This window comes from Homalodisca vitripennis, chromosome 5, assembly GCF_021130785.1.
Source record: "Homalodisca vitripennis isolate AUS2020 chromosome 5, UT_GWSS_2.1, whole genome shotgun sequence".
In the NCBI taxonomy this organism is placed as follows: domain Eukaryota; kingdom Metazoa; phylum Arthropoda; class Insecta; order Hemiptera; family Cicadellidae; genus Homalodisca; species Homalodisca vitripennis.
The window spans coordinates 41337317-41361977 of NC_060211.1; the positions used below are offsets into that span (position 1 = coordinate 41337317).

The 24661-nt window shown below is 33.9% G+C and overlaps 2 protein-coding genes across 2 annotated transcripts; both read left to right on the forward strand.

Annotated features, from left to right (window-relative positions):
* The first annotated feature begins 1365 nt into the window (after positions 1–1365).
* LOC124363437 lies at positions 1366–24426 on the forward strand. The gene is made up of 3 exons (XM_046818686.1): positions 1366–1395; positions 1920–2251; positions 24281–24426. Exons 1-3 carry the CDS (start codon positions 1366–1368, stop codon positions 24339–24341), a joined length of 423 nt encoding a protein of 140 aa, XP_046674642.1. The 3' UTR covers positions 24342–24426.
* On the forward strand, positions 14922–17002 carry LOC124362068. Its single transcript, XM_046816239.1, has 2 exons — positions 14922–15571; positions 16578–17002. The coding sequence occupies exons 1-2, from the start codon at positions 15501–15503 to the stop codon at positions 16966–16968; spliced, it is 462 nt and encodes a 153-aa protein (XP_046672195.1). The 5' UTR covers positions 14922–15500; the 3' UTR covers positions 16969–17002.
* Positions 24427–24661: the final 235 nt, after the last annotated feature.

Consider the following 24661-nt stretch of genomic DNA (forward strand, 5'->3'; position numbering starts at 1 on the left):
GGACCCCTCCTGCCAACTACAGATAGCCCGTGTATTGGAATAGTGGAATGAGAAGTCCCACGTGCTCTCGCTCCGTACTATTCTGGATTTAATTTAGTTCCGTACCTGGCAAAGCTATTAAAATGTACCACTGTGTTTTCAGCTTTTACCCTGAGTTAAACACCCTTCAATAGTTTGGTACAGCATACGTACGTACATTTAAATTATATTTTCAAGGTGAATAATGCAGGATGCAGCAAAATTACATTTATTTCATTTAACCTTGATATTACATCGTAACTAATATTCACAGCATTGGAGATCAGTAGGACAAATTTATTTTCCTAGGACTAAAGATTTATATAGATATTTTTACGTGACCATAAAAGTGGTTTAATATTGTAAACCAAACTTATACTCGTATACGATCTTAAACTTAATTTGCCAGTTACATTACTATAATCTAATTAGAAAAAAGTTTTATTTATTAACGATTAGGCCTACACGTGCTATGCTAGGTATTTACGTTAGATAGTTGTGATTCATTTTGTCACATATCTATATTTATGTTTTAGAGAACATTTGCTCACAAGTTCCTTTTTTAATCCAGTTAGTTTCTAGTTCATAACACATCTACTGTGATAACTCTTTATTACAGCTTTTGCAGCGTAATTATTATTTATGTACTACCGATTAAGGACTCTTTGTTAAAATATGTTGCAGTTACACTTAAGAATGTGTTACTTTGCCCTATTAATTTTAATAGCTTTCCAATGAAATAAAAAATATATGTACCGTCGTTTTAAGCCAATATGCAAATTATGACATTGTATATTCGTTGTGCACTATCTCACATTTTGTCAAGTGTCTTTGGAGGTATAAATAAAGTTCAATACTAATATAATTAATTAAATAAACATTAATGTAGTATACGTTTTACATAATTTATATCTTTTTCAGATATGTTCGGATATAAAACGACTCACTAATTTTCGTAATAGATAATAGAAATCATTACCGTTCCCAACTGAGGTCGCTGATCAGCCAAATGTTCGGGTTTGTCGGTACTGCTCGGCTCTGATCAGCCGCTTGTTCGGGGTTTGTCGGTACTGCTCGGCTCTGATCAGCCGCTTGTTCGGGGTTTTTCGGAACTGCTCGGCTCTGATCAGCCGTATGTTCGCCGTTTGTCGGAACTGCTCGGCTCTGATCAGCCGTGTGTTCGCCGTTTGTCGGTACTGCTCGGCTCTGATCAGCCGTATGTTCGGTATTTGTCGGTACTGCTCGGATCTGCCCCCACTCTCTCACTCCGAGGTTCATGATCAATCCGTGTATGTGGCTTATAAGCTCGTATCTGCGGTATCGCAGGAACGGAAGAAACAGAAAACGATGATGCTCCTGCGATCTAGTGGTCAAAGTGTGCAATACTGACGGAAGCACAACCTTTATGTGTTTCTATTTTCAAGAATAGAAGATATTTTTAAACTTTAATGTGCTGTAGTCTAGGCTCTATTAAATGGTTTTAACTCTTTTCTTGGCTATAGATAGTGAAATTCTGACAATATCGAGAGTAGATCAAGAGAACGTATTTAAATTTATGCAGGCTAAGTAAAGAGTCGAACTACTGTAGATAGTTTAAGGTGTGTAATACTCGTAAACAAGTACAAGAGGTGTAATAAATGTATTACAAAGTATTGAGACTTGCAGAAACTTGTATAAATTAAGAAGACACATCATTGACTAGGGATATTACAGTTAAGAAAAATGTACGAAATTGTTTCAGATCGTTGCTTGTTTATACAAGTTGAACATTATTGTGTATATAATGGAATTCGGCCTACTCTCCTTCAGTAATAATTCATTTAAAATCATTTTATAGTTTTGAGTCATGTTTCATAAACAATGTCATTTATTTACAACACAAACAATCACATGGTACCAAGAACTTTGTGAGGCAACTCGGAGTTATAGATAACGTAATCAGCATTCTTCGGTTTATCTGCGATACGACCTTGTTACTATCGCTCAGTGACAGCCATGAGACCGCTCCTCTGGTGTCTTCTGGTTCTCGTCTTCGCCGCCCCCGCTCTGGGGTGGTGCTTGTTCGGTATCTGCATCGGCGAGTCCGCGCCTACCCCGGAACCCGTCCAACTAGAGGTCCCCGACGCGCGGACTCAAGAGAACATGATAAAAGTGCCCCTGCGGGACCCCTCGGCCGGATGTCCACCCGATCACAGAATGGCTGGAGGTCGCTGTCGTCCTGTGTGGTAGCTCGGTGAGTAGAATGTGACAAGGGGGTGAATTAGACGTTTCCTTTTATACAGGGTGTTCCGTAACTGATGCCACGGAGTTTCGCGGTTCTTGGGAGAAATTACTCGGACTTTTCGTTCAGTTCCTTTTTCAGCTAGCACCTCTCTGGAAGTTCAAACGGGCTGGTGCCGACCGCTGTAAATTAACAAACACAAAAAAATGTGTTGTTAGTAATGAAACAATTTAAATAGTAGTAAACAGAAGTATACGTCCAAGGTAAAAAATGTAAGAGCTCTCTGACGAGAACAATTCCAAATTTTTTGAGCGTACCAATCAAGATTAAATGATGGTAATTTAATAGCAGTTTATTTTTCAAATAATCGTAAAACTATAAAATGTACAACCATACTCCAAATCAGATGACTTACAATATCTGTCTTGGATAAAAATTGGTTTTAATCGGGCCGAAAGTTTCCCAGTTATAAATTTCCAAGTTGTTTGACTGGAAAGCGCTAAAATCTAGAACTTTTTACGTTCTTACTAACATAAAAACTGTTTTGTTTTTATTAGCTTTATATTCCAGCCACTGAAATAAACCAGCGGAAATTTAATGTAACTCCGGTTATTGTAGTTCTACTACTTTTTTTGTGACTAACGTTCCAATTTTGGATTAAAGAGTAAGACTGTTTCTTATTTGAACATAAAACCGGAAATACAAAACCACTGGAAGCTACAAATCACCTCACAAATTGCGTCCAAAGTAATGGACACTTCTAAAAAGTTTGATATGAAGTGTGTTTTTTTGAGACCCTAGTTTTTGTTTAAAATAACGTTGTTCTGATGTTAAGGGGAGAAGTTATTTCCAAATCATCTTCCTAGACCTATTTTAATGAAATCCGTTTCATATATTCGTTCTTAATTGATACCTGAATGATTATGTAGGTAGTACAAAATAAGGGACTGAAATTACAGTGGAACTCAATAAAGAAGTGTACGAGGTGCTTTGTATTGAGATCTCCACCGTTGCATAAAGGTAAGATTGTGGCGCTGTTTCTGGTTGAAACACCGCGCAGATCAGCAAAATTGTGCAACTTTGTTTGAACCGTTTATACTACGTACAATGTTTACGGTTATCAATTAATATTCCATAGGCTTAGAGAAAGAAGCCCTAATAATATAATAGGTCCACTCGTATATTATAGTGCGAGATATTTTTGCCACCCATTGATAAGTAATTAGAGTCTGTATTAGATTCCAGATCAAATATCGGAATAACGGTAGAATTTAGGGCGAATTTCACGTTATTACATTCCATATTATTTTACGTTATTATAGTTCAGTAATTTTAGTGATGTTACTCATTAAATGCAAATTCTATAAATACATGCAGGTAAATTCAAAGGTGAAACATTTACTATCTAATATAAATTCAATAACATTTTGTTGTGTTTAATTAAATTTTAATGTCGAGAATAACAAATACTTTATGTTAACAACTATGGCATGAACTGTTTTTAATTACATACATAAACTGTAATAATAACCCCTCTTCATGACTTTCTTTATTAAACAACATAATTTATGCTTGGGATTGCATCTGTATAGAATTTTTAATCAGTGCATATTTTCGAGTCCAGAAAATAATCTTTTACTATAAAAAAAATTAGTCGAAAATGTTGTAGTAAATTTTTTTATGAAACTTTGATACATAATTTATAAATTGAATAACCTATTCATTTTCTGGATTATTAAATTTTTTATTAATTTAGAGGACTGCATTTTTAAGAAACATCCTTTAATCACAAGATACACTTTTAGATATATCCAATAAAGATAATTTTAATGAAACTGTGGTATGCTTTATTTTCATATTTTATAGAGGTAAACTTCATCAATGTGTAACAAAGAAACAACATTAATGATCTGCTCAAACAACATTTCTAATATGAGTGTCTATATGAGTAAACCATTAATGTTATCTCTCTGTTACACAATGATGAAATTTTCCTCGTGGCAAGCAATCCGTAATTAATTTTTCCAATGCATTATTGAAATGTACATTCCTGTTGAAGTTCCTATTGTTTTATTTCTGAAACATTTTGTTTATTTTTTCATGATTACTCCAGCAATTGTAATGCTCAGTTCAATGCCTCCTATTGATAATCATGTATCCGTTGGATTTTTGTAAACTGTCCCCAAAACTTAAATTTAACCAGAAAATGATGGTCTGTTGGGTTAGGCATTCATGATCAGACCCTCTAGACTTTTGATCTCTTGTATTTCTTTCTCTAAGTTTGCTTTTCGCTTGTTGCCTTCAGTGCAGGGATTCGGCACTGAAAGTCAAGAAAAAATAAAAAAATAAATATATTTAAAACATTTTTTTACTTTTTTCATTATAAAGTTTAAAACCAATAAAATGCATTAAAACATTGTTTCTGAGTAAAAAAACGTATTTTAAAGGGCTTTTATTATGACTGGACTAAAATCAGAATTCCACATTTAGCGAAATATCTGTTCAGTTCAAGGCTCTACAACATTATGCTATAATCCAACTAATTTATGTTTGTGTATTTTATATTACACGTGTGTATAAACAGTATATACAGCAATTAGGAGGCACCAGCCCGATTTCTGCTACATCCAAAATAGCGAAGAGTTTTGACAGGAAAAGACCTCAAATTGGCAACTGTCGGGAAAAGACTAAATATTTAAATTATAGAAAGAAAATTAAATTTGCACAACTACAAGATGAACACAAAAAGACATAGAAAGCCTAACATATGGTACTGGAGAATTTTAAATTTGGTTTAGTGGTAAACAATTCTAAATATTTTGGTTTTTTACGCTTTTGTGACATTAATATTATTTTACATCTATATGTAAAATCTATAAAACATCAATACATTTTTATAATAAGTAAGTGCCTGACCATGTTATTGTATTGTAGAATTCTAAGTCAATATTCAAATACATATGATTTCAGTCTTGTAAATAAGTGACTTCTGATTGGCCTTTTATATCAATAAACAATGAGTATTGATATAAATAATAAATAATAATATAAATAATAATAAATAAAACAATAAATAATTCTATGAACAATGTAGTATTAGGCCTAACTTTCAATGACCGTCTTCTGCAGATCAAGTTTTTCATGTTTTTCCACATATAATTTGATATTACTAAAAAAATATAAGAGTAGATAAATATTTAGGTAGAATTATAATCATAGGTTAAATACAAATTGATATATAATTTTTGCATTTATAATAACATATTTTATAATAAGAAAATACATATAAATGCTTATAAAAATACATACGATTGTGTAGGGATTTATTCTACCTAAATGTTTAGAGGACATCTTTACCAATAAAATGACATGTTGTTCATTAAGGGGAGTTGAACGCAAAAATCGGTAAAAAAATGTTTTTTCGCTTTTATTTTTTATTTTATTATTTGATTCTTTCTGAACAATTTACTGCAATCCCTACATAAAAATGGCTTTCCGTTGAGCTTCTATGATTTTTCAAATATACGACTACATAACAAATTTCGTGCGTTTTGAGCGCTGCGTTCTTGCCTTTTATATAGTAATTATTTTAGCTGGCTGCAAATGAAGAAGAAATTACCTACAATCACAAACATTCTCTACCTCAAGCTGTATTGACAGCAATAAAACCTACATACAGAGATTTGTCAAGATTAAATCTACTAAAATGTCTTCACGGTAAAACCCAGAACGTGAACGAATCTTTCAACAATGTAGTGTGGAACCGAATCCCAAAAAATGTGTTTGTTGGAAGAGAGGCTCTTGTATTAGGTGTTCATGATGCTGTTCTAACATTCAATGAAGGTAACATTGGAAGGATCAAGGTTTTAAAGGAGTTAGGAATAAAAGACTGTGGCAAATACACCGTAAGCACATTGAAGAGCCTCGATGAAGTCAGGATGAGGAAGGCAGATCTGAAAGCAGAGTCAATGACTAAGGAAGCAAGAATAAAGAAAAGGAGACAGTTATTAGGTGAGGAAGAGGAAATGGATGGTAGCTACTGTCCTTTAGGCTTCTAAAGGTAATATAAACTTATAATTATTTTGATTTTTTGTTTTCCGCTGTTTTTTGAAAATTACCGGTTTTTAATATATATGTACCTTTTTCTCAGAAACTATAAATGCTACACACATGAAATTTTTACTGGTTATAAAGTAGCCTTTTAGAAGTATGTAGCTCTAGTTATATCAAATTTCATCAATAAATAAACATTTAGAAAAATATTTTATCTTAAAATATAAAAATAAAAAAAATAATACAAATATAAAATTTTTTTTCTTTAGTTGTATCAATTATTTTACAAAGATTTTAGAGGTATAAATACAATATTATATCCTACACCTTGTGTAAAAATTTCAACTTCCTAACTGTTATGAGTTCTGAGAAAAAGGTACATAAAGTTACCTAATTTTAACATTGGGCCTTATGGACCGTTCAACTCCCCTTAAAATCCAATTATTAAAACTTGAGTTATATAGATTTAGTATATGAATTAACAAAATCTTTCATAAAAAAATTCTGACCGAATATATGAAGATAATAAAAATCTATTTTTGTAGTCTTAGCCAATAAACCTTCACAACAAATGAAGAAAATTTGGAAAGCCTATCTTAAAAAATAAATGAGTTACCATATTCAGTGCCATATCCCCTTAAGCATTTCTGTTGGCCCAACTAGAAACTTAGAAATACTTGTTTAAACAACCATAAAGATCGCCTTTCTGGTTTTTATTTCGAACAATAGTTAAAGAAGTATAGACAGAATTTGGGAACTCATAAAGAAATTATGGGAGACTTTATTAAACGGCCTACACTCATTATTCGATTGCTATTATCAAACAATACGGTATATTATCCAACTTCGATAGGTAAAAATGTACACAATAAGAGTTATGATAAATTACCGTAACAATAAGAATCTCGTACATTACAATTATAAAACATAAATTTAACGATAACGTCAAAAAACAGCAAAACCAACTATGGCCTAAACTTAGATATAAAAAACCTTACACTATTTATAACTTTCCCACATTTTAACCGCTTTTTTGAAATGAAGGAAAGAATTCTCTCCATGTGTTACCAGAAACCAAACCTTCCTGTTGAAGCTTCTTAAACAAATCCATCACCTATGAGAAATACCTCACATATTTTCCTCATGTTCATCACCATTTTCAAAGTTTCCAAATATTAGTCAATTATTTTTGTTTATTGTTTAAATTAAAATTGCTATAACTAATAAGTTTTAATCATATACTAAGTTAAATAAATTGTAATATCGAATTACAAACAACGATACCATATCTTTCAATAAGATTAGTAGGGGTCGGTCTCACACTTCCTGCAGTAAACTAGTTCAACTGCGGTGCGTTGATAGTAAACACGGATAACGTCATCTTGCAAATTTTATCACCACTTCCTGATCCTTTGATAAAGTGTGGTAGGAACACGTTATCCGTTATCACCACGTGGGGTTTCCTTCACAGTTTCCTAATCCGCACAGGCCCCCAACTTCAGATCTTTTTCTGGGACAATAAATTATAACACTTCCTTTAAAAGTTTTCATTGCAAGCGACTATTTGAAAACCCTGCGGCTCTATACTATGAGATCTTAATTACTCTCAATCTGTTTCTGCTCTAATATACTCTTACCTATGCCAATGGCTCAGTTTAGCGGGTACGGCGGGTATCGCGAGATAACTGAATTAAGCAACGTCGAGCGTGGCTGCCGCTTGGATGGGTGACCGCTGAACGATCCTGTCCTTGCAAGCAGTCCGCCTGATCGGCCAGTGGTAGTGGTTCGGAATTCACCCATAAACCGTTGATCCACGTGTTAAGTGTTATAGAGAGCTTCTTAGCCCTAAATATAAAAAACCCTTGTAAAATAAGACATTACTTTACTTTTAAGGCGTCTGCTATAATCAACGTGGTAATAATAATGGAAGAAGTCTATGTTTTTGCTGTCAAGAGCAAAAAGGAGACCTGAATAAAAATCTAAAAGGTCTGCAGGGTTCCCGGAATGACATGATGTTCAGGGTTGAGATATGAAGATCCTCCTCCTCCTGAGATCTCATTTATGGATAGTGGATCCCCTCCCATTCCTACACAATTTCCCTGCAATAAACTAGCCCTATTCATTTGTTTATTCACTATACCCCATACCTAAATCCAAACAAAAAACCGCTGAGCAATCCTGTACTTGCAACAGTATTGGTCTCCAGGTTGTGTTAGGGAGGGTTCCTTATACCTAACTTGGTCTAGATAAATAAAACGTCCTTTTCCTTTTCCTTTTTGACCTCCACGGTTATGATTAGACTGCACAGGCATGTCCAGGTATAATTAATACTATCGATTTTTGTTGTACGCATTATAGGTGATAATGACAGATACTAAACCAACCAAAAGTGAGAAATGACCCGGAAGGAGAAAATCACTTAGATCCCATATAGTTTGTATTGTTAAAACCACGTATTGACTTTGTAGACTTTACTGCTTCCTATGGAATGAGAATTACGTGAAATGAAAAAAGCCTTTATTAAAGAAGCGAATTTAGGGATGTCAAGCCCTCTATACCACTCAAACTTATATAAAAATTGAATAGGACACTGCAAAACCTGAAGTTATTACACTTTATAATGCAAATAAAATTGATCATTTACATAAAATTACTTATGAACTTAGTAAATATAATTCTTAATCAAAGATCAAGAAAAAAATTAACAGTGCAAAATAGAAAATAAAAATAACAAAAACACACAAACACTAAACAAATTGCCCCACACACAGCGCAAGTACTACCGTCTATCACTCCCACAGGCCCCCAGTAGCAAGTCCCTGACCCTCGCCCCGAAGCACTCAAGACCCTCCATACTTTTAATGCTGTCAGGGGGAGAGTTCCAAAGGTGGCAAGCCTGACCAGTAAACAATCCATTAAACATTGTCAATTTATGAATTGGAATTGATAATAAAGTGGTTCTCCTTCTTGTAGGTCGTACACTAATATCGAAGAAATAATTATGATCGGACAGATAAATACAAGTTATAGCTTTAGTAACTGAATGTAGAAAAATACGAAACTTATTCTATTACATTTATTATTAGCACGTTGCAGTCTGCCCGATTGCTCAACATTCATATCGCTATCTCGACTTCACATGTGGAAACATAACTGACTAATAGGAGTAATATGACCTAAGGCCCGTATATGCGTTCTGAAAGGCATTGCTTTCCTGAATACACTGAACATTCTAATTATAAATTAATGATAGATAGTTCGCACAATCTAAATACTGTGCACAACTGTTTACATGTGGAAACATAACTGACTAATAGGAGTAATATGACCTAAGGCCCGTATACACGTTCTGAAAGGCATTGCTTAGCACTGTATACACTGCCCATTCTAATTATAAATTAACGATAGATAGTTCGCACAATCTAAATACTGTGCACAACTGTTTACATGTGGAAACATAACTGACTAATAGGAGTAATATGACCTAAGGCCCGTATACACGTTCTGAAAGGCATTGCTTTCACGTTGAATACACTGCACATTCTAATTATAAATTAACGATAGATAGTTCGCACAATCTAAATACTGTGCACAACTGTTTACATGTGGAAACATAACTGACTAATAGGAGTAATATGACCTAAGGCCCGTATACACGTTCTGAAAGGCATTATTAGCACGTCACAGTCTGCCCGATTAACATTCATATCGCATCTCGACTTCACATGTGGAAACATAACTGACTAATAGGAGTAATATGACCTAAGGCCCGTATACACGTTCTGAAAGGCATTATTAGCACGTTGCAGTCTGCCGATTGCTCAACACTGTTTCACATGTGGAAACATAACTGACTAATAGGAGTAATATGACCTAAGGCCCGTATACACGTTCTGAAAGGCATTGCTTTCCTGTTACAGTCTGCACATTGCTCAACATTCATATCGCTAAATCTCGACTGTTTACATGTGGAAACATAACTGACTAATAGGAGTAATATGACCTAAGGCCCGTATACTCGTTCTGAAAGGCATTGCTTTCCTGTATACACTGCACATTCTAATTATAAATTAACGATAGATAGTTCGCACAATCTAAATACTGTGCACAACTTTTCACATGATTAATGTCAAAGTTGTTTCTTGGCCGATTTTTAATGTCATAAGTTTTTCTTATCGTGTTAATGTGTAACAGTTTTCCTAGGGCATCTCATGAAAATTTTAAAATGTACAAGTTTTTGCATTCCATTTTACTTAATAGCTGTAGTACTAGTAAGATTAAAACAGTGCAACAACTCTGGGGCATTTTAAGTACTCCTTCCGGCTCAGTCGGAAGAAGTATATTGATTTTGTAACAGCTGAAATATTACTAGTTTATTCCCATGGGATTTACATGTATTCGATGTCTGGAAAACTGTAAGATTAGAAAAACATTGCATTCCAGTGGGCTTTTTTCTCTAGGTTCATGAATACTGGAGTTGTGATTTTATAAGGTTAAACGACCGCCATGTTGAAACGAAATGGTGTACCAAGCTGACCAACGAACTTAGCTTTTTTGGGACAATTATCGTTTCAAAAGGCCGCGTTATATAGCATAAATATATAAATACCGGGTTTCTTAAAAGTCCCACTCACCTCCCCACCATAAAGTTTCTTATGAATAGAGATGGAGTGATTTACGGGGTATATGGGATATTTTTGGAGTAAGTCAAAAATTTTAAATAAATAGCACTAGCAAGTGACACCTCATTTAAAGGTATTATAAAACGAAGAGGAATTCCGCAAACTAGGTGTCCCTAATGTTACTCTACGAAATTTGGTGGCCTATTAAATATTTAATTGTTTTATAAAACCCCACAGTTAAAGTTACATTCAAAGTTGTTGTAAGGCAGATAAAACAAGCACTCACTAGTTATTTTGAGAAGTTACGACACGAATCATAAACCAAGCTATTACAAGAATGAAAACACATCAGTAACTATGATTAACAATTGGGGGGTGAGTTAAAAATTTTGATACATTAAAAAACTCCTCAGTTGGACATATAGACGTCCCTGAAAGTAAATCACTCTCTATTCATAAGAAATTTAATAAGGGGGAGACTCTTAAGACGTCCGGAATATATATACAGGGTGAGTTTTTTAAAGTGATCCAATAGCTAACTTTTTAATTACACGACTTAGCACCACACTTTAAATTTGGAACTTGCTTAATTTTAAGTTTCACTCAGGGATACACTTTCAAATTTTTTGAAGATGGCCGCCATTTTCCAATATGGCGGTCAACTTTAAAATCTCTTATGGAACACCCTGTATTTTATGTTGTTTTTAGATTCTACTCAAAAAAATAAGACATTTTTGGAATTTAGAGTTTTTCTATATCTCTAATGGTTCAGGAGCTACGTGGACTGCAAGTTTTTATCATCAGTCCGAAAAAATCCGAAAACTTGCAGTCCACGTAGCTCCTGAACCATTAGAGATATAGAAAAACTCTAAAATGCAAAAATGTCTTATTTTGTAGTGTAGAATATAAAAACAACATAAAATACAGGGTGTTCCATAAAATATTTTAAAGTTAGCCGCCATATTGGCAAAAATTATGAAAACTTCCAGTCCACGTAGCTCCTGAACCATTAGAGATATTGAAAAACTCTCAAAAGCAAAAATGTATTATTTTGTTGAGTAGAATCTAAAAACAACATAAAATACAGGGTGTTCCATAAGAGATTTTAAAGTTGACCGCCATATTGGAAAATGGCGGCCACTTCAAAAAATTTGAAAGTGTATCCCTGAGTGAAACTTAAAATTGAGCAAATTCCAAATTTAAAGTGTGGTGCTAAGTCGTTTAATTAAAAAGTTAGCTATTGGATCACTTTAAAAAACTCACCCTGTATACAGGGTGATTCATGAAGTTCTCCCCCCACTTCTACAGCACATTGTAATAGTAAAAATAATGAAAAAATGTTATATAAACATAGGTCCGAAAACGCTTCGTTAGCGAGTTACAGCTAGCGAAAGATTTCGAAAGATTTCGCCTGAATTCCTGGGTAAAGAGTAAAATAAAGCCATACTGAACTTTTGGAAAGGTTAATTAAATATGAAATATCGTGGATTATTATGTATTCTTACCTGATAAAGCTAATAAAATAGGTTTCAGAACTGTACCTGTAGTAGTTTTTGAGGGATTCAGGGTTAAATGCAAAAAATTGGGGCACGAAACAATGTTTTTTAAGTTTGATGTACAATAACTTTGTTAAATTGGTAATAAATACATAAAATCAACAAACATTGATTGTAGAGAATTTAATTCTGAGAAAATTGATATAATCAAAGTCTAAAATAAAATAGAAATAAGTACAAAAAAATCGATTTTATTCAGTATAATACATTACTAGCTGTAAAGAAATACCGTACGGTATTTAGTTAAAATAAAACAAAAACAAAATGTTTGTTCCTTAATGATGAGATAAATTGAGAAAACAAAATTAACTGTTAAATAAATTTGTTTGTAAATAAAAATATCATGTTTTATTACGTTGTATTTTTTTTTTAATAAAAATTTACATCAAATGATCGAAAATAAATGAAGCAAACATTTTCCCATTATTGTTTACTAATCATCGAAATGCAGTTTTTTGTTTTATTAATTTCTAAGTTGGTAACGCACGAATAACAGCTGATCAACAATGGTATTCTGTACTGTTACGTTAGAACTGTGTATTAGTGGTGTTTTGCAAGCTACAGCAGGAGATCGGGTTCTGTGAATCGTGTTATTAAATGCAATTTTTCTGTGAGTTATAATTCGATTGTTTATTCAGCGAAAAAATGCCTTACTTATTTACATCAGAGGAATACGCTGATATGGTTTTTATTTTGGGTTACTGTAATGGTAATGCTAGAGCTGCTGTAGAAGAATATGAACTACGTTACCCTAATAGGAGGATTCCAGATACCAAAACAATTTCAGGAACTTTTCGTACTCTTCGGGAAACAGGATCACTACCAAGTACTAGAACCAATTATGAACGAGCTGTCCAACTTGAGGATGATATTGTTATTAATGCTGTTCATCGCAGTCCAAGTGTAAGTACACGACGTATTTCTAGGCGGATAGGAGTTTCGCAGTCAACGGTGTGGAGGTCACTTAATCGAAATAAATTTTATCCGTTCCATGAACAAAAGGTTCAACATCTACAGCTAGGGGATGGTCCGCTTCGCTTTTGTTTTGCAACTTTTTGAATATTAATAATCAACTCTACAAGCGTATTTTGTTTACGGATGAGGCACAATTCACTCGGGATGGTGTCAATAACTTGCACAATGAACACTCATGGGCAGAAGAAAATCCACATGAGGTAGTGGAACAGAACTTTCAACACCGATTTAGCGTCAATGTCTGGTGTGGCCTTTTGCACAATCGGCTGATTGGACCTTTCATATTACCTGGACGCCTAAATGCTGAGTTCTATTTGCATTTCCTTCAAGAAGAGTTGCCGCAGCTGTTAGAGAATGTTCCTTACATCTCAGACAAAATTTGTACTTCCAGCATGACGGAGCACCTCCCCACTTTTCACGTGCCGTTTCTTCTTACTTAAATCATCAATTTCCTGGACACTGGATTGGTCGTGGAGGGCCTCACCCTTGGCCACTAAGATCACTAGATCTATCTCCATTGGATTATTGCATCTGGAGATGGATGAAAGACATTGTATACAAGACAAAAGTGAATTCTCGTGATGAATTAATTGCCCGTATTATGGATTCGGCTGTGCAGATACAGGGAAGTCCTGAAAAATTAAGAAACGCAACAAAAGCAATACACAAACGTGCTGCAAAATGTATTGATAATGATGGCCTCATTTTCGAACATCTATTATAAAAAGGTGCGTACGGTTGGCCCAACCTGATTAATTTTGCTTAAAACTAGTAATGTATTATACTGAATAAAATCGATTTTTTGGTACTTATTTCTGTTTTATTTTTGTTTTATTTTAGACTTCGATTATATCAATTTTCTCAAAATTAAATTCTCTACAATTAATGTTTGTTGATTTTATGTATTTATTACCAATTTAACAAAGTTATTGTACATAAAACTTAAAAAACATTGTTTCGTGCCCCAATTTTTTGCATTTAACCCTGAATCCCTCATAAACTACTACAGACACAGTTCTGAAACCTATTTTATTAGCTTTATCAGGTAAAAATACATAAGAATCCACGATATTTCATATTTAATTAACCTTTCCAAAAGTTCAGTATGGCTTTATTTTACTCTTTACCCAGGAATTCAGGCGAAATCTTTCGAAATATTTCGCTAGCTGTAACTCGCTAACGAAGCGTTTTCGGACCTATGTTTATATAACATTTTTTCATTATTTTTACTAGTAAAATGTGCTGTAGAAGTGGGGGGAGAACTTCATGAATCACCCTGTATATATATATATATATATATATATATATATATATATATATATATATAATATATATATATTCGAAGGCTGGTTTTATTCTGTGAAGTTATGTAAATATTTTCTTAAGTGCTATCATGAGAGCGGTTGCAATAGGCTAATTTTGAATACAAAATGTTCCTAACGTTTTGGATATTTTGTTTTGTAAATCATATCTTGCTCCAAAAAAGTTTTGGGATAGGAAAATGTTTCATATATCATCGTACTCTCTATATTCTACTTCGTAAAAGCAATCCTCTCCTGTTTAATTTGCGGTATTCCGAGATAATAGAAGTATATTAAACGCATTTTCTCATTTACAAACGAGGCTGTTAATGAACTGTACATTTGTAAATAGGTCAGGCACATTACATAATTTTAAAACAATAACAATGTCCAATTACTCAAGGTATATGCATACCAATATCAAAGTTGATACTGATAAATACTAATACTGACAATAAACTTTATGATGCAATTGATAATGATTAATTGTGGTGAAACGTGAAACTGTAAACGTGCTCACTTAGTATTCAATCATAACTAAGGTCTAAGGAGGAAAACTGCCAATTGGGTAACCACAACCTACATTGTTCTTGGTAGTCTAATTTGCACACCGACAGCCCATTTATTTTCTTTTAGATAACTATGGCAAGATACTGAACGACTAGGTTGTACACCCGCAGTTACTGTTTGGTTGCTTTGTAAGGTGATTGGTGATGTGTTGAATTCCGCGAATTCCAGTGTTCAAGGTCGTGTGATGTTCATTTTCTGTTTGGTTTTGTTCGCTGCCTTAAAGTGCCAAAGTTGTGCTCCCTATCTTCTTCGTAGGTTTGCTGATCATTTCACTTTTACCTCTCTGTTTTTTATTTCCTTGCTTTAGAACAACTCTTTACGCCATTACCTTTAAAATAGCTACTTCACAATATTTTTACAAAAAAATTTATTTATACGTAAATGTGTCACCGCGTAATTATTTAATCAGATGATAAAAGTACACACGTTGCAGTTTTGTTAAAATGTGTAGAATTGCGTTGTTACGATTCCGGGATAAAAATAATGCTTGTGGCATGTAATTATTGCTTTATAACAGACCAATCTGCACTTAACGGTGGATATGGAGAGATTACCAACCACGTAATTGGTGTGTCTGTCGGTAATTGAAATTTAAACTTCCAATGTTTAGATCAGTCCAGGTATGTTTGGTCGTTATCGCCTACCAGTCATTGGTCCTAAATTTCTCGTTTGTCTCGTTATAGTTCTCTCCTCTATTACGAACTTTCTTACTTTCCCCTATAGAGCAATTGGTATATTTTTTACAAAGGTTGCTCTCTGTTATAGCACGTTTTGTAAATAAATTCAATGTCCTCAAGAAAAAACGTACGAAAAATGTATATTTAAAATAACTGAACATGGCTCCTAGAGCCCAAAACTACCCTCGTTCCTAACTTTTATATGCTACATAACGGGGCTTGTAGGCCAAATAATTAGAAACTTAGTACCAAAATTGATCTTATAAATATATTGGCTGCTATTGCGCAGCTTGGTACACCATTTCGTTCCAAAATGGCGACCACTCAAACTTAAAAAAAAACCTTAACTCGGTTATTTATGAGCCTAGAGAACAATTGTTTTTATAGCCTAGGAATGTAGTTGGAACGAAAATCACATAAATGTTTCAGATTACAAAAGCTACTTACTTTTTCCGACAAAGATTTATCTCAGACTTTTACGACTTTCGGATTTTCCGATTTTGTCTGCTTTCTTTTCATTCGTTATATTTCTGGTTTTCCTCTCTTTCCCTCTTACTATGCCATACCTTTATTCTCTCCTCTAGAGTCAGCAAGGACAGTTTCGTTGTGTTGGATACCCCAATGCGCTCCTGCCCCCCGGGCCAGAAGAGGGATTCTGACGGTAACTGCCGCCCCTTGGTCGAGGAAAATCCGTACCAAGGGGGGTCGGGTAGACCTGGTACCACGGGAGGTGGGCAGAGTAACACAGACTTTGGAAATAATCAGCAACACGGGAGTGTAGGCAGTAACCATTATGCTGATAACAGTGAAAGGCCTTCCAGCATTAACGGTGACAGTCACGACAACAGTTATCAGCAACAAGGGAGCACCAGCAGCAACCGGTTTCCTGACGGTTTCAACAGGCCCTCCAGCAACCACAATGATAGAGGCATCCACTCTCCTTCAAACCGTTACATCCATGCAGCTCAATATTGACCTAGCTCGGAGTTATGGAGACAATATTGTTAATAATCAGTAAGAAACTTTTTTATACCTAGGGCCTAATTTTTTTTCGTTTAAAGTTTGTTATTTCAGATGGAAAATTTGAAAGGATAATAGGTTTACATTTGCCATCGTTATATTTAAAAAATATATAACACGTTTCGAGGATTGAAATCTACCCCCTTCTTCAGATGAGGAAATAATTATTATAGTTTTATTAACATTATTTCTTCTCCTGAAGAAAAGGCTAGATTTCAATCCTCTAAAAGTTGTTATACATCTTGTAAAATATAACGATGTCAAATGCACGAAATCGTTTTTTTTTTTTTTTTTTTTTTTTATTTTTTTTTTTTTTTTTTTTTTTTTTTAAAGGAGAAAGCCGATCTCCTATTATGCCTTATTCTGCCCGTCCTCATGGACCACTGGCCTGTGCGAGGATCTTATCAAACAGAATAAGGGGGAGAGTCGATACAGTACAAGGTCGATGGTACTGATAAAAAGTGCAACGGTCACAGACAGGATTCGAACCTGCGCTATCTCTAACGCAGACACAAAGTCCAACGTCTTAGACCACTCGGCCATCGGCACTCCCATCTCTCTAATCTCAGTATTATCTCTTTAATCTCAGTTTTTACTTGCAACGTACAATTGCTACTATTCAAATACAAGGAATTAGATCTACCTGTTGGAATGTTACTGATTCAGTTCTTTAACATTCACCGGTTACTCACCAATCTAAGAATCACTCTCACATTTGTCTGATTCCTTTCTTGCAGCGTTCCTGTCACTTTTTTGTTAATATACTATGACTTTAGTTCCAACTGCTATTCCAATGGTCCAGTAATAAAATTGTAACGTTAAAATGATTTACCTATACAATACAATTTATTGTTGTTTGTACATTTCCATAAACGGGAAAACTGTGTATAGCTAAAATTAGGATTAAAATCAAAATTTCAAATTGCGTTCTTTATTTCTAAAATTAATTTATAACAATTAGAAATTTTCTGTATATTACAGTACAGAGACTATGATTTTATATTCAGAATCCAAACTGACATAGCCAGTTAACTTACATCAAAACTAATTGTACTATAAGTATAAAAAAATTTCGTTTTCAAACACTAAAATTTGTACCACACTTTTAGTTTATCTTTTTAGTTATTACGGTTAAAAACCATTGCAGTTCTTAAAAGCCCGTTAGTATTAAGAATATAAGATATGATTTTAGTGACGAAATTGGATTTTTGGTCAATTTTCATGTTTGAGTCACATTCTCCCAACTATAGAGCTTTCTATAAAATTTTAGGAGAAAAGTATTTTGTTTCCTCTACAGAGAGTGAAAACTGGGAATCCCAGATCGGTATTTAACAGTTTTAGGGAAGGAGAGATAGGTCGGAGACTTTGTGAGCTCCTTGAAGGAGCGATATACATGACATAAAATTCTTCAGCCACCTCCAAATAGAAATTGAAGATTCGTTGCTGCCTCGTCCAGTTAAAGCAGGCGTTACTGAAATCTAACAGGGCTGTTTGTCCTCGAGCATAAGGAATATGGAACATGGCCTCTTCCATAGACATTAAAGGAACATTATCAATAATATCTCTTAACCTCAAGCTTGAGGGTCGTTGAAAATATTCCATTAACCATTTTTATTCTACTGACACCAATAACCTATTACAGCATTTCCTTCCCCTCAAGCCTGAAAGATATGAAGCATTCCCTGAAGTATCCGTCTTCTATCAATCAAAGGACTATTATCAATCATTTTTCGTGACCTCTGACTTGAGAGATACTGATTATTCCCTTGAGTATGTCTCTTCCATAGATCAAATGCCATTATTCATCATTTTCCTCACACTTAAGAATGAGAGATATGGATCCTTCACCTGGGTGTGTGCCTCTTCCATACGCCAAAGGACCAATATCAATATCTTTGCTTGTCCTGAAGCCAGAGAAATTTGGATCATCCCTTGAATATGTCTCTTCTATAGATTAAAGGACCATTGTCATTTTCCTTTTCTGGTTATCCTTTTCTGAATAACACACAAGAATGTAGTAGAGATTCGGTGATTCTGGAAAATACACCAATCATGTTGCCTAGGTGTTAGTGGCTATATCATTGTTTCTGTTCTCGGATACACTTGACCTTCCGGAAATAGTGAGCTTGGCAGCATGACAACAAACGATTATTTTTTTTTATGTATCGCGTGTGTAGAAACACACATGTGTCCTTTTTGTCCTTTCTGGTTGCGTAACGCTTAGACTACGTCTCTAAGACTACAGGTGTGGTGGTCATCGGAAAAATATCAATTTGAATGAATTACAGTACTAGTTTTGCAGGTCAATTTATAGAACATTGATACTAACCTAAACGCCCATAAATTCAGATAACTTAATTAATTGAAATATATTTTAAAATAACAATGTAATTTATTTTAAAGCCCTTACTAAATTAATATTGGTTATAAACTCGTTTCTGCCATAATAAATAATAATAGTGTCTATTTTTCCAGCACGGTCACCTTACGTGTTATCAACAAATCTATAAGATCAAAAGTTTTTTAAATGGCATAAAAATTCTAAAATCCTTTTAGTTTTATTATTTAACGCCTAATAGGTTAAAGCCATCAACGGTTATATTTAAAATTTTAAAGATATAAAAAATATTGTATTGTAACAGTTGATTCAAGTTTCATGAAAACGTTTCTTGTGGTTTGTATAATAAGTGAGTTAGTAATTTCTATAAATGAGGACGGCCACCATCTTGAAATATTTTTTATCGGACTAGACTGGCTAATGAAACTTGTCCGGAGTACTTGCACATGTCAGAAATATCTTGGAATGGAGGGAGGTTTTACATTCTGGGTGCCATATATAACGAAGACTTTTAGAATGAAAGTAAATCATTAGCCAGATTGTAGTTTGGGATTGAGTTTAACCTTAAGTTGTGAAATTCTATGTAACCACAAAACATCACTGTTAAAACTGTTTAAAGAAATGTTACCATTCAATATCCTACACCAGTAAAATGGATTCTGGAGAGGCTGAGAAGAAGAATATCATATCGCCACGTATATCAGAATGTGTGCAATCACACAAGTCGATAGTCACATCAGTTCGCGGGCTGGATTGTACCCTGGGGATTGCACCTCTCCCCCTCTCAACGTCCTACGTGGGTATCTGATCATCCTTACCTTTCTACATCAAACCTACATTGTGTGATTCTCACTGTGTTGATTTCGCCACTCCATCAATACGTGTCAATTATAATTCGTAACTGTTTTACTTTGATAAATGTAGGTAATTTGAATTTGTTATACGCCTAGATGTTAAGTGTTCTGCAAAAACATGATTAATGTTCAGTGTTTAATTTAAAAGAATTTGATTACATTTTTTTAGAATTCAGCAATGGGCTTAATTAACGTTAGCCTAGATTCTACCAGCTTCTTCTTGTTTGAATAAAATACTATAATGAACAAAAATAAAATTTCATAATTATTGGAGTGTTTGTTCATAAATTAAGTGACGTTTGCCTGTTGACACTACATTAATTTGTAACTTTTAAGCATGTTTCAGGTGAAACGCAAATAACTCTAAACAAAAGTAAAGATACAACCATTGATTTAGCCATTTGATTCTTTTTATACCTCTAATGGTGATAAATAATAGCCTACTTAAATGGTTTAGAATACAAACTCTTTCGAATAGAAATGTATACAAATGCTATATTGGTTACTAATTTAGAGTTACTTTTACATCATTGATGACATATGACCTTTAATTGTATTATTCCAACAGGAAACAAATCGATTATACGGATGAGGTGTGTCGAGCTCTCGGATTTATTTTAGTTAGTTCTAAGGTCCGACGCTAGGGCTGCGCCACATAACTGTTTTTGTTACTATTCAAAAATATAATACCTGGCCTCTCGCTGACAGAGGGCTCACATTTTCCGTGCCTCCATTTTATAGCATTGGATGAGTTATCTCTTGTGTAATTAACACTACCAAAGATGTTACCTATTGATATGGAGAGAGTCTTAGGACATTTTCTTTGTTGCTAGAGCCAAGCGAGACAATAATCACTATTAAAATCGTCTAAATGTTTTTGTTGACTATAATTGAGTAGAATTATAAAATTTAATATTATTGAAGCTGGCTATAGATGTGTAAAGTTAGTCATTAATCTATGAAATATGTTATTAACTACAGCGCAGTTTCAGAACATCATCGTATACTATTGTCTATAACAAGAAACTGTACAGAATGTACGAAACACATGGGGTTGGATACCGTTGAGGTCGTACTAATGAATACTCGATTTTGCAAAGTTTACTTATATGTTCAATTGTGGCAAATAAACATAAAAGCACCACTTCTAGATGTTAAAAATAAAATAATGCCACGTTGCTGAAAAATGGAGTGATAAAGAACTAAATGATATCATGGGTGTGGGCCTATTGGTTCCAATGTTACATAGGAATTTTGTTGCATATGAACTTAATAATTATATAAAAATTTAAAATTTACTTCCCTTCACGTTGATGTTGACTCACAAGCTCGGGCATATTAGCTCAACATTGCAGCTGTAGTCGGAAAAAGTGAAGATATTAGACTAGAAGACTTTATTTTCTTGAACATTCTAATGGAGTTTTGAGTGTTACAAGATGGCGTTTTGATGAAATTATACCCAATGCCGCTATTAAATAAAAAGTTATGTTTATTCCCAATATTAGTGAAATATATATAACGTCTATTAGTGACTGCAAAATGTGTTCCTTTTTAGCAAGAAACACGCGAACTTTTCTGTTAAGAATGGCAAAATTAGATATTTTGTGAATATTGTTGGAGAGAATGTTCTTTTATTGTTTAAATATTACATAATATTACTAAGTACGGGTACGCCAAACCAGATGTCGCTTAACAGGCGAGAATTAATCGTTTAATTCTCGAGATGTTCTGCGGGCAGATAGACAGACAGACAATTATACAGAAAATAAATTGTCACACAAAAATTACGCTCAGCCAAATTCCATGGTTGGCTATGCACCATCATTGAAAACATCCTTGTCTGTAGAAATGAAGTTTCTTCAAAATTTAAAGTGTACAGATGAAATATTATTCGGGATATCTTGCAACGGTGCATTCACAATTTTGTTCATTTGGTTTGGTTCCTTAGCAGCGTTTAAATAAAAAAAAGTGCCGGTGACGTAGTTAGGGTACTACAACACGAGAGTGTACTTACATCAAATCTTGTCACCGACGTTTAACATTTACTTTCCACTCTATCATCTTTTTGTTCTACTTAATAAAAATACCACAAGTTCAAATCAAGTATAATTGTACGCAATATGTTTAGAAATTAAGTTTCTCGATCCCATCATGGTTGCCCATATGACCAATGTGAAAATATTCGCTAACGCTCAGCCAAATCCTATGTAGTGACACCCACCATCCTCGAACTTAGTACTGGTCGTATAAGATTAAAGCTTCATGCAAAATTTCAAGTCTAGATTGTTTCGTGTTTGAGGTATAGTGCGTTCTGGCATATACGTAAACAGACAAAAATGAAAATGTTCTAGCCTCTCAAGTGGTAGGCTTCGTTAAAGTCATCCAATTATTCATGTATAATTATTAATAATTATTAATTTTCAATGTTACTTACAAATTGAGGTATTTCAGAAAGATTGTGTGATGCATATCTACTACTAAAGCATAGTATATTAGTGAACTCTGATATACTCCTATCCCATTTTTGGATTAGCAGTATCAACCTAAAGTATTATTGTCTATAATTATATTCCCCGTTATCTCTTATTCCTGTGCCGGGCATGGACAAACTAACTGTACGGGGATTCCCTGATGTGACAGCAGATATACCACCGGTTTTACTTTCTCACTATCTGTTGCCTATATAGGTTTCGCTACCACTTCAGTCCCAAGTAACAAATAGTCTCGACTTACATATAGTCCCGAGTAACAAATAAGTTTACTTTTTTCCCAACGTTCTCGCGTCATTTAAAACAGCCATAAACATCTACTTCATAATTCGCTGGTTTGCATGATAAAAGTTATATGGAAGACTATAAAAGGCTATCTAGTCAGTAAATGAAACCATATCAGAAGAATTGATTAAAGGTGCTCAAATTACTTCTTACAAGTCATGAACAAGAGAAATTCCTTGAAATGAGGATAGGAAACGTAAATAGTAGATGGTAGCCTATTATGAAAATTACCGTTTTGCACGCAATGTTTGATGTTAACGTTTTTTAATTCTATGTACATTTGATATGGAATTGGTTTTACAATACTTGAAGATTTACCAAGGCAATATTGATTCATTTTATTTTAAATGAGAAAGTGTCCCACATTGATCCAATTACAATATTAAATACTATTAATAAAATACTGAATGCACTCTCCTACATTGTATAATTAATCATGAGTTTCAATCTTACTAACTCTATTCTGCGTTCTCAAAAAATTCGATTCAATCCCAAGCAATTTTACCGCAAAAGTTAATGATAGTAGAATTACAAAAATTTTTCAAGAATAGACCTTTTATCTAAATAATATTAAACTATGTTGGAATACCAGTACGTTTCATTATCTACCAAAAGTTGGCAACAGTGTTTCAATATCGCCATTTTGAAACATAAAATGACGTAACCGTGTTATTTTTAGTGATTTTACTTAATGGTGCACACAATAAGTACACCAAATATTAATATGCTGTCTTGAATGTTTTTACTAAAAACTGGTTTCTACAAAATACACACAAACAGACGAAAATCAAAAATTTTTGGAAATATGCCTCATTTTTATTTTGTTCTTCTCAAAGCCCTGTACTAATTTTTCAAATATTGACACCTCGATGGGACAGTATTCCAACCCACTTATCTTTAAAGATCAACGATTCTGATGTGGTTTCAGAGAATGTTCTAGGCCCCACTTACCTCTGCCTGCATTTATGTATCTTTCACATATCTGGTTTGTTGCAGGAAAATGACTACTAAGTTGTAATTGGCAGGAAGTAGGTTTATAATAGCTAGAAACTTCCTTCCACAATCACACTGCATACTGTAAAAATGGTCTCTGAGTCCATGTGTTCATAACTGGATCAGCCTCACCTGGAGTAAGGAAGAATATACGAGTATTTGGAATTAACTGGTTCAGAACACCTGAAGTAATCATGACAATGGCAAGATGTTGAGCAGAAGTGATGTGGATGTGATGATTTCTAGATTAGATTTCACATTAAAATCAAAATCGTAACCACAATTCTTACTTGTTGTGTTTTTTACAGGTCTCGAGACAGCATGAAGAAAGAATATCATCTCCAATATCCATATCGTAGAAGATCCTGATGTTAGCCACTACATGATTCAAAAGTGCAAACTAATGATGTCTTTTTAACTGTTTTATATTCATTAATAAAATGTTACATTATTATTCCTTGCATTTGTGCATTTAGTCACACTTTTCCTACAAAATATTGTTCTATGTCAGTACATTTGGGTATTATATGAACAAAACATGCAGGGTGCAACAAAACTCTACACGAAAGATAAGATGTGTTTCATGCCCGGTTAAAATGTATACTGCAAACACTAATAATATTATGACAGTTTGTAAGGAATAATGAAAGTTGCTACATCTAATTACCATTTTGATACATACCTGAATC

Coding starts and splice junctions, on each gene's coding strand:
- LOC124362068 (XM_046816239.1), top strand. CDS start 15,501: ATGTTCATTTTCTGTTTGGTTTTGTTCGCTGCCTTAAAGTGCCAAAGT. Junction 15,572..16,577: donor GCTCCCTATCTTCTTCGTAG/GTTTGCTGATCA, acceptor TCTCTCCTCTAG/AGTCAGCAAGGACAGTTTCG.
- LOC124363437 (XM_046818686.1), top strand. CDS start 1,366: ATGATGCTCCTGCGATCTAGTGGTCAAAGT. Junction 1,396..1,919: donor TGCGATCTAGTGGTCAAAGT/GTGCAATACTGA, acceptor CATGGTACCAAG/AACTTTGTGAGGCAACTCGG. Junction 2,252..24,280: donor TCGTCCTGTGTGGTAGCTCG/GTGAGTAGAATG, acceptor TGTTTTTTACAG/GTCTCGAGACAGCATGAAGA.